The sequence below is a fragment of the Mus pahari genome, chromosome 3 (assembly GCF_900095145.1).
Source record: "Mus pahari chromosome 3, PAHARI_EIJ_v1.1, whole genome shotgun sequence".
Taxonomy (NCBI): domain Eukaryota; kingdom Metazoa; phylum Chordata; class Mammalia; order Rodentia; family Muridae; genus Mus; species Mus pahari.
In genome coordinates this window covers 52542451-52551979 of record NC_034592.1, presented here as the reverse complement: position 1 = coordinate 52551979, position 9529 = coordinate 52542451, and the positions used below count along the sequence as shown (strand labels likewise).

The 9529-nt window shown below is 39.1% G+C and overlaps 1 protein-coding gene across 2 annotated transcripts in view; it reads left to right on the top strand.

The window, feature by feature from the left end:
* Nucleotides 1–9529, top strand: part of LOC110319360 (sodium channel protein type 1 subunit alpha) — a 150278-nt gene that overhangs the window by 73071 nt on the left and 67678 nt on the right. For both annotated transcript variants that reach the window (XM_021194847.2, XM_021194848.1), the window contains exon 2: nt 4016–4328. In XM_021194847.2, the coding sequence (XP_021050506.1) occupies nt 4065–4328 (264 nt within the window). In that variant the 5' untranslated portion in view covers nt 4016–4064. The remainder of the gene's footprint in view (nt 1–4015; nt 4329–9529) is intronic.

The window sequence follows — 9529 nt, the reverse complement described above, 5'->3', positions numbered from 1 at the left end:
TGTGTGTGTGTGTATGTGTGTGTGTGTATGTGTATGTGTGTGTGTGTGTATGTGTATGTGTGTGTGTGTGTATGTGTGTGTGTGTATGTGTGTGTGTATGTGTGTGTGTATGTGTGTGTGTGTGTGTGTGTGTGTGTGTGTGTGTAAGGGAGAAAGAGGGAGAGGGAGAGGAAGGAAAAGGGAGGGAAAGGTAAAGGGATTGGGAGGAGAGGGAGAGGGAGAGATGGAGAGGTGGCATGGTGGAGCTTAGAGGACAACTCACAGGAATCAGTCATCTCTGTCCACCCTATGGGGCAGACAGCAAGCTCAAGGTCATTAGGCATGAGCAGGAACCATCTCTTTAGTCCCAGGTCACAATCTTGAAATGGTATTATTCTTATAATTAATATAACTTATGTTTTACTTTTTGGTAGTATTTGACTACAAGGTCTAATCAGAAAGTAAGAAATACTTTCCCCCTAACCTGAATATGTTATCAATATAGTTTTAGTTAAATTACTCACATATGAGTGTAATTACTGTAACTGAACCAGGTCATAACTATAACAATAGATTTGAAGTGGTCACATTCATCAGTAGTATTTGCCTATCTTCTTGGCTGTTTGTTTACCCAGCTGATACCAACAGCCAATAGCCCCACATTTTTTTTTCATTTTTCTTATACTGCTTTTTATTTATTTTTTAATTATATTTAATCTTTTTATTTACAGTCCAGTAGTTATCCCCCTCCCATTCTGCCCTCAGACAGTTCCTCATCCCATTCCTCTCCCCCATCCTCCCACCCCCATCTCTAAGGGGATGTCTCTACACACCACACTCCTCCCAACCCCTGCCAGACCTCTCCATTCCCTGGGGCCTCAAGTCTCTCAAGAGCTAGGGGCTCTTCTCTCACTGAGGCCAGACTAGGCAGTCCTATGTTGTACATGTGTCCAGGACCTTAGATGAGCTAGTGTATGCTGCCTGGTTGGTGGCGCAGTGTCTGAGAGAACTCAGGAGTCCAGGCTTATTGTGACGACTGGTTTTCCTATGGGGAACTTCTCAACTTCTTCCAGCCTTTCCCTAATTCAACCACAGGGGTCCCTGACTTCAGACAATTGTTGGGTGTAAGTATCTGCGTCTGTCTCAGCCAGCTGCTTTTTTGGGCCCCTCGAGGGCATCCATGCCAGGCTCCTGGCTGTAAGCACACCACAGCATCATTAATAGTGCTAGGCCCTGTAGGTTGCTCATTTCTACCGAATAGGAAGGCTTGAAGTAGCCACTTCTGTTCTGTCCACACAACTTTATGGAAAATGAACCCTGTTGTTGCACCCTTTCAGAAAGACTGAAATTGTCCACAATTAGTATGTATTTAAATTATGCTGCAATCCAAAATTTAAATATTTACATACAAAAGATAATGCTGAACCTATGAAACAGCGAAGAGAAACAAACAAGAAAAAAAACCAAATACCCTTATATATGCTTTCAAATTTGTTCTCAGAGAGAGAGAGAGAGAGAGAGAGAGAGAGAGAGAGAAGCAAAGATCTATACTCAGCAGGATTATCCAGCACTACACACTGTTACCTTGGTCACAGACAGATGGAAACTCAAATCTGACTCCATGAGTGGAGCTGAGAAGTCCCAATCTTTATTCATGTATCCATCCTAAACTCATGGCACAACACAGGACATGTGTGGTAATGGTGGCATGCACAGACATCTTCTGCTGTCAGTCCCATAGAGCATAGGAGCCTTCCAATTATGCTTGTATCCTAACACTTGATGATGGTAACAGCAGCTCTGACAAGAGTTTGTGGATTTTTCTATAATATACTTTTAAATCATATTTTAGAGTATATTTCTACTAATAACAATGTTTAAGGTAATAAAAGAGCAGGCCACACTGTGCTGATAGCAGCTTCATACGTCTCATGTATATTGGACTCTTTGATGCCTTAGTGTTGAGTGATTTGTCTATGCTACATAAGTCCGTTTAAGTATTCTATTATGCTTCCACATTAAAATCATATAGTGATTTTTTTCTCAATATATACCCATGCCTTTAAGTGACATATGGCTGTAAATAGTTCAGTTCATTTCCAAATATCAGATCATAAGTATTATCTACACACCAAATAAGTAGAATCAGCACTAGAATTGATAGAATAAAATCATAGATGGTGGTGCAAGACCACAATCCAAACAATTAGTTGAGTACGACATGATAATTGCAATTTCAATGCCAGTCTGAGCCATGGAGCAAGTTCCACTGCACTCTTGGCCCATGCTGAGATCCAAACTCAACAGTCATAAACAAACCAAAAGATAGGGTTTATAGAATAAGAAGAAAAGGAGAATAAGAACAAATAAACACACTAAGATAAAATTCAATGTGCCTTTAGACTCAAAACCGTCAAGTAGGTGAGAAGGATACCTAGGATCTGAATGAATGAGTGAGATAAAATACAGCGGTTCCATTGCCATGAGACGGAGCCCACCTCTGACACTGTTAATTATATACTGCTGTTCTTGCAGACAGGAGGCTAGCATAACATTCATTTGAGTGGCTTCACGCAGCAGCTAATGAAAATACATGCAGAAACCCACAGCCAAACATTAGGTAAAGCTCAGGGAATTTTGTCCAAGAGGGAGAGGAAGAGCCAGGGAGGTTGAGAACACAAGAGACCCTACAGAATCAACAAACCTGGTCGCATAGCAACTCACAGAGACTGAACCACCAATAAGGCAGCATGCATGGGATAACCCCTTATATACGTGTAAGAGATTTACGGCTTGGTTCTCACATGAGACCTCTATCAGCAAGAGCTGGGGCTGTCTCAGACTCTATTAGCTGCCTTTTGATCTCTTTCCCCTAACTGGACAGCCTTGTCTAGCATCGATAGAAGAAGATATGTCCAGTCTTATACAACTTAATATGCCAAGGTTGGGGGAGGAGGGTTGATATCAATGGGAAGTCTTGCTTTCTCTGAGGAGAAAGGGAAAGGTGAATGGGGGGAGGGAGAATTCTGGGAGGAGAGGAGGGAGAGGAAGTTGTAGTTTTCTATTAGAGACCTAGACATCAAAGCTGCAACTAATTGTATCTGAGCTTGCTGACTTTAATGAGCTAACAGACTATTGAAATAGAGGCTGTACCAGGCAGAACTTGAGCTCTGGGAAGTTTGGGCACAGCTATATGTGTGAAATTTGAGCTCTTATTAAATATACCTTTAAAAGGATGCATCTTAGATTTGGCCTTGACATCTGCAGGACTGTAGACTCTCCAATGTATCAGAATTGCTTCAGTGAAGAAAAGCACATTGTTACTTGAGTCAAGAACATCCTACTACCTCCTGTGCACATAGCTTCCTTTCCAGTTTAGTTCATCTCCATCTCAGTCACATTAATGGTATTTGTCCCACCTTGGATTGTCATTGTCAAAGAGACTCTACTAGAGCTAATGTAGTTCTCAGGCCATAGATCCATTCACCCACATCTCAGGGTGTACACAGGCATAAGTAGTGTAGCAATGACTGTCTTTTTATGTGATTCTGATTGACTGCAACAAAGTCAGACTGCTTTGTCCTCACTTGTTAAGCTTCAATGGCTGCATTTTAGATCTCAGAGACAAGGTTTTGGTTTTTTGGTTTGTGTGTGTGTGTGTGTGTGTGTGTGTGTGTGTGTGTGGCCTTTGAACTGATTGATCTATCAGTGGGCATAGTCTTCATCATACAGGTACATCTCAGGGCGAACTGCTTATCAGTGATGTGGTGATAATCATCATAATATACTCAGAGCAATATTGAACCAGTGTTTAAACTCACAGCCTAGTTCCTCTATTAGTAAAGCACAATCCTAAATATTCAAAGATGCTTGGCCAAAGCTCAACACAGAGAATGAATTTGTGTAAACTTTTTTTTTCCATTTCAATTTTGGAGGAGAAAAAAATTAAGTCTTTTTGGCCCACATTTCTAGATGAGCATTTATTGATATTAATAGCTTTTAATGTTCTCCATGTTTCTGGTTCTTCCCTCCTTAGGAATCTCACATGAAGAGTAAAGAGTAATTAAAATGTGCAGGATGACAAGATGGAGCAAACAGTGCTTGTACCACCAGGACCTGACAGCTTCAACTTCTTCACCAGAGAATCCCTTGCAGCTATTGAAAGGCGCATTGCAGAAGAGAAGGCTAAGAATCCCAAGCCAGACAAAAAAGATGATGATGAAAATGGCCCAAAGCCAAACAGTGACTTGGAAGCTGGGAAGAACCTTCCATTTATCTATGGAGACATTCCTCCAGAGATGGTGTCGGAGCCTCTGGAGGACCTGGACCCCTACTATATCAATAAGAAGGTAAGCATTTTTATCAAGTATACTTTGCCACTAACTACATACATTGGACTGTTACAGAAGCCTCACATACTAAATTAGCACAGGCTTAACAATCCCTCTGCTTAAGAAATGAGACCAGATTTGTGGGTGGCTTATGCATATTCATGAGAAGTAAATAAATTATATTATACCATATGGAGCTGCCCCAAATGCCCCATGACAGAAATCTAAATATAAGAATAAGTTTTTGTAGGCGGCTAATTTAACAAATTAAAAAAAACTCTCACTGAAGATTACAAGGACTAAGCAATTTTAAGTACTTTTTTGTACCTTGAAATGTTGAAGTCACCCTGAGTTACCAAAGACCTAAAAATATATTTTGTGAATTTTTCATGGAAGTTTTACAACACAAGAGGTTTTTATTTCCATGCCATATTATAAATAATAAATAACTTCCTGAAGTAATCGTTTCCACATGGAAACGTACAAGGGTATGCGATGTACAAGGGTATTTTGTGTCGTTGTTGTTTTGTTGCTTGTTTTTAGGGGAAAATGATTTCTTTTGGCTCATAGTTCACATATATAGGATTGTTGGGGGCATATTGCAATTAAACCATAGATATAACCATATTATGTCTACAAAGACTCTGTTTCTAAAACAGATACAGTTTCATACAGGCTTGAATTTTTTGAAGACACTATCCATCCAATCATACTTGCCAGTTGTTAAAGTGGGGGGGGGGGGGCGAGGGAATGTATAACCAAGCACGTAACATTTTTCATTGACCATGAATCCTAAAATACTCCAAACTTTTAGGGACACTTTACTGTTAGCCCAATTCCTGTCGGAACAAAGGCTGCCATATGTGGTAGCTTGGGGTGAGAGAAATGTCTTAGTTGGAGTTTCTATTATTGGGATAAAACGTCAACACCCAAGACAACTTGAAGGTAGGGAAGATTTATTTCAGCTTACAGTTCTACATCACAATCCATTATGAAGAAAGCTGGGGCAGAAAATCAAGGCAGGAACCTGGAATCAGGAACTGAAGCAGGAGCGGTGGAAGAGCATGCTCATGGGCTTGCTTGGCCTATTTTTTTTTATATAGCACCTAGGACCACCCTCCTGGGGGTGGCACTACAACAACAGGCTAGGCCATGCCACATCAATCATCAATCAAGAAAAGGTACTTCAGGCTTACCTCCAGGCCAATCTAGAGAAAGGGCATTTTCCCAATTGAGTTTCCCTTTTCCAAAATGACTGTAGCTTATGTCAAGGTGACATAAAAGTAGTCAATTTAAGAGATTGTTCATTCTATAATTGCTATTTGTCAGAAGTGAATATGAGGAAATTACAAAATAAAGATCCGGATGTGTTCTACATAGAAATTGGTTCATCTCATAGATTGTGTATATTTATTTACAATTCTTGGGGGCATGCAGTGTTTCAGAGGCTCCAATGGTCAAGATGAGAAAGTCTTTTCCTCATCAGGTATTTGCTCCCCCAAACATGGAGCCTCCAATTTACAGACCAAATCCACCATCTAATAGTTATTATTTATTTATACAGAAACAAAGATAAATAAAAATGATTTATTAATGATAAAAATTACTAAGAGGAGGCCCTGTCAAAATACAAAGTTGAAATCCAGTATCCTAGCCCTTATACTATGTCCTTATTTATAAATCTATAAAGGAATGGTTTAAGACCAAATGGAAACACATTAAAAAGCATAGTAATTCACTATGTGGTAACCAGACTGTCATAGTGTTCTATTGCTATGAAAAGACACCATGACCACAGCAACTCTTATAAAAAAGAAAGCATTTATTTGGACCTTGCTTACATTCAGAGGTTTAGTCCATTTTCATTATGGCAGGGAGCATGGCAGCACAGAGGCAGAGATGGTGCTGGAGAAGTCGCAGAGAGTTCTACATCTGGATCCACAGGCAACAGGAAGAGAGAGCCACTGGGCCTGGCCTAGCCTGAGCTTTGGAAACCTCAAAGCCCTCTTACATGGCACCCTTCCTCCAACAAAGCCATAACTACTTCAAGCCACACCTTCTAACCTTCTCAAGCAGTACCACGCTCCTGATTACTAAGCAGTCAATTATTTCAGCCTATGAGGGCCATTCTTACTCAAATCACCACACAAACTATCAGATCCTTTTTATGTTTTTTAGTTCTTTAGTTTTTCATCTTTTAAGTTAAAGAGCTTCCAGGCTACCAGATCTGGTTGTACACACCTTTACTCCCAGCAATTAGGAGGCAGAGGGAGGAAAGTCACTGTGAGTTTAAGGCTAGCCTGATTTACATAGCAAGTTCCAGACCATCCAAAGTGACATATTGAGACTCTGTCTTAAAAATATAAAATCAAATCAATCAACCAATCAACAAATAAATAAAAATAAAAGCAAAATAATATGTTCCCCAAAACAAAGAGCTTTCAGATTGATGAAAGATACTGTTTTGAGGAGCGGTTCTGCCCATGAATGGTCCCTGACTAGGTTATTTTGAATTTTAAATTTAAAAAATGGCATAAAGGAAAAATGGAAAATAAAATCACACAACCCAATGAAAAATACTTAAAGCTTTTACAAAAATCTCAAGGTGCAAGCCCAGCTCTGATGGAAAGTCTTGGCAACAAAATCAGCTTTCCTACCCCTGCCCCCAACCTGCCTTTGACATCAGCTGTCCTTATCTTCAAATGCACATTGTGTAAAGAAGAAAAAAACATTCTGGCATTTTGGGACAAATCACATTGTGCAAGCAGGACAGCCTGATAGGAGAGATATTGTTATCAGGAAGGAGTTTTTTCCAATGAAAGGTATGTCCTTCATTTTCACATTATTCTTCCACCAAACAGATCTCCAGATGTGAGCCACTGGATAGCAGCGCAGGTTGACATTTCTAGAGCTAAGTTGTTTAAAACAGACATGCTATGTGCTTCATTGTTTAGTTTTTGAGACAGCAATTCCCTATGTATCCCAGGCTGGCCTTGAACTCACACTTCTCCTTTCTACAGATGCTGCGACTGTAGGAATGTGTCAGCCTTCCAGCATAGAGTACTTTAGAACACATGGCCAAGCCACATTCAGAATGTTGCCTTCTTTCACAGTGCTCTATTTTAAAACCTTCTTTAGGTTGCCTGTGCGTTATGTTACTGGTCTTAAATTTTCTCTCATAAATAGATTGTTTTATTATGGTATAATCTTCATAAACATTAAGTTTTCTCTGATTTACATTGAAGTTGCTTAGTAAAATCTCAGTCTTATAAAACAATATTTCTTCTAATATTTGATCACTAATTTTGTTTTAGTGACTACTATGTAGCCTTCATTAAACCTCATATATATATATATATATATATATATATATATATATATATATATGAATGAGAGAGAAAGAGAGACAGAGAGAATGGGAGACAGAGCGGGAAGGAGGGTAGAATGGAGGGGAAGAGTGAATGAATTGAAGCAGCTAAGGGGTCTACTGGTCAAAAAATCATTAAGAGTGAAATTCTCCATGACTGAAGAAACTGTGAATATGGATCTGTTTTGAAAATTGAGTTGAAATACACAAGCATCAATGGCTCCCCTTGGACTGAACTTAGTTAACGAGTTATTTTTATATAAATCATCATATTCATTTCTTAGCAAAATGTAAATTGATTTTAAAAAGCCAAATCTCTAAGACCCTTTAGCCTGCTGTAACATCACATCCAACATTTGGAATTATAATGAAAAGAAATGGGTTGGCTTAAACTTATGGAGACAGAGAGTCCAAGGTTGAGGAGCTAAACCATCACATGGTGGAAGGGTTTAAGGCAAGGAAGAGCAAGGAGGGTCTGATATCTTACACTGGAAAGGCACCAATTCATTCTTGAAGGCAAAGCCTTCATTAACCAATAACCTGTTAAATATCCCACCTTGTACTACTGCATAATTAAATTTATGAGTTTTGGGAAGGGCAAGTATTGAACAATAGCACTGACCATGGGAATGGTAACAGAATGTATTCTTTATGGTATACCTCGGGCTAAAGCGCAGGTGCACCATATGTGAGGAAAGCTGTGTGAAGGCACTGTAGCATGCCAGGGCTCTCTGTGTTCTTTTTATAAAGACAACCAATGCCATTGGGCTCGTGGAAATGGCACTGACAATGGTATATGTTATTGTCACATTTGCCCACATATTTTTATCCCCTTTGCCCCAGTTTCTGATCTGTAAATTATGTAATAATCAAACGTTCTACTAAAATTATTAAAGTGACTTAAGCTGTGGTCAGAGATCCTATGTTATAGGAGAAAGAGTAACAACCGTGAAGAGGAAAGGAGGTAGCAATGCTGTTGTAACGTACAGAGTTTCCATCTCATGGTTGCTGTCCTCAGGGGACCTTTAAAGTGTGAACCTAAGCTGGATACTTTCTATTTGTTCCTTCACTTTGTGTAACAAGGGCATTTCAGCTTGTGAGTACAATTTTTTCTTATGGGACTTTTTTTTTGGTCGGTTTCATAACTTGAGCTACTACTGTACTGCTTGCCTATACATTCAGCTTCACCCACTCTTTGTTCAGGAAAATGTCTCCCCTCTTATGTTCTTAAAATTACAGATGACTCATTAGTGCCATGGAAAGAAATATCCTTTTGACAATGTGGCATTTGACTAGAAATAGAAAGATATTCTAGATCTGCAGTGAAAATAGAAGCTTGTTATATTTTGGAATATAGAAATGTATTCATTTAAAAACTGTACTGTGTCCTTGAATGTTTCCTAACATTAAAAACAACCTATTGTCTCCACCAATAGTCCTAAAATGATGGATACCATCTCTCTACTGGGGTTCACATAAGAGGCTTCCAATTTATATCTCATCTGTCATCACAAGAGTGTCTATGATTGAGGTACCAAGTTCTTATTTTGTTTTCAGTTAGGGTGAGGAAGGTTTTATTTTTCTAAGAAAATCAAGCTCTTAGCCTCTGCCTCAGAAAAAATGTCCCAGGACAAATAAATTACCCTTGACATTTAGTTTGTTCTAGTCATATTAGTTAAGAGACCCTTTGGATGAAAGTAACCAAAACTCAGCAAAAACTACTTTGAAAGAGAGACAGAAGAAGGAGGAGGAGGAGGAGAAAAGAAAGAAAGAAAGAAAGAAAGAAAGAAAGAAAGAAAGAAAGAAAGAAAGAAAGAAAGAAAGAAAGAAAGAAGAAGAAGAAGAAGAAGAA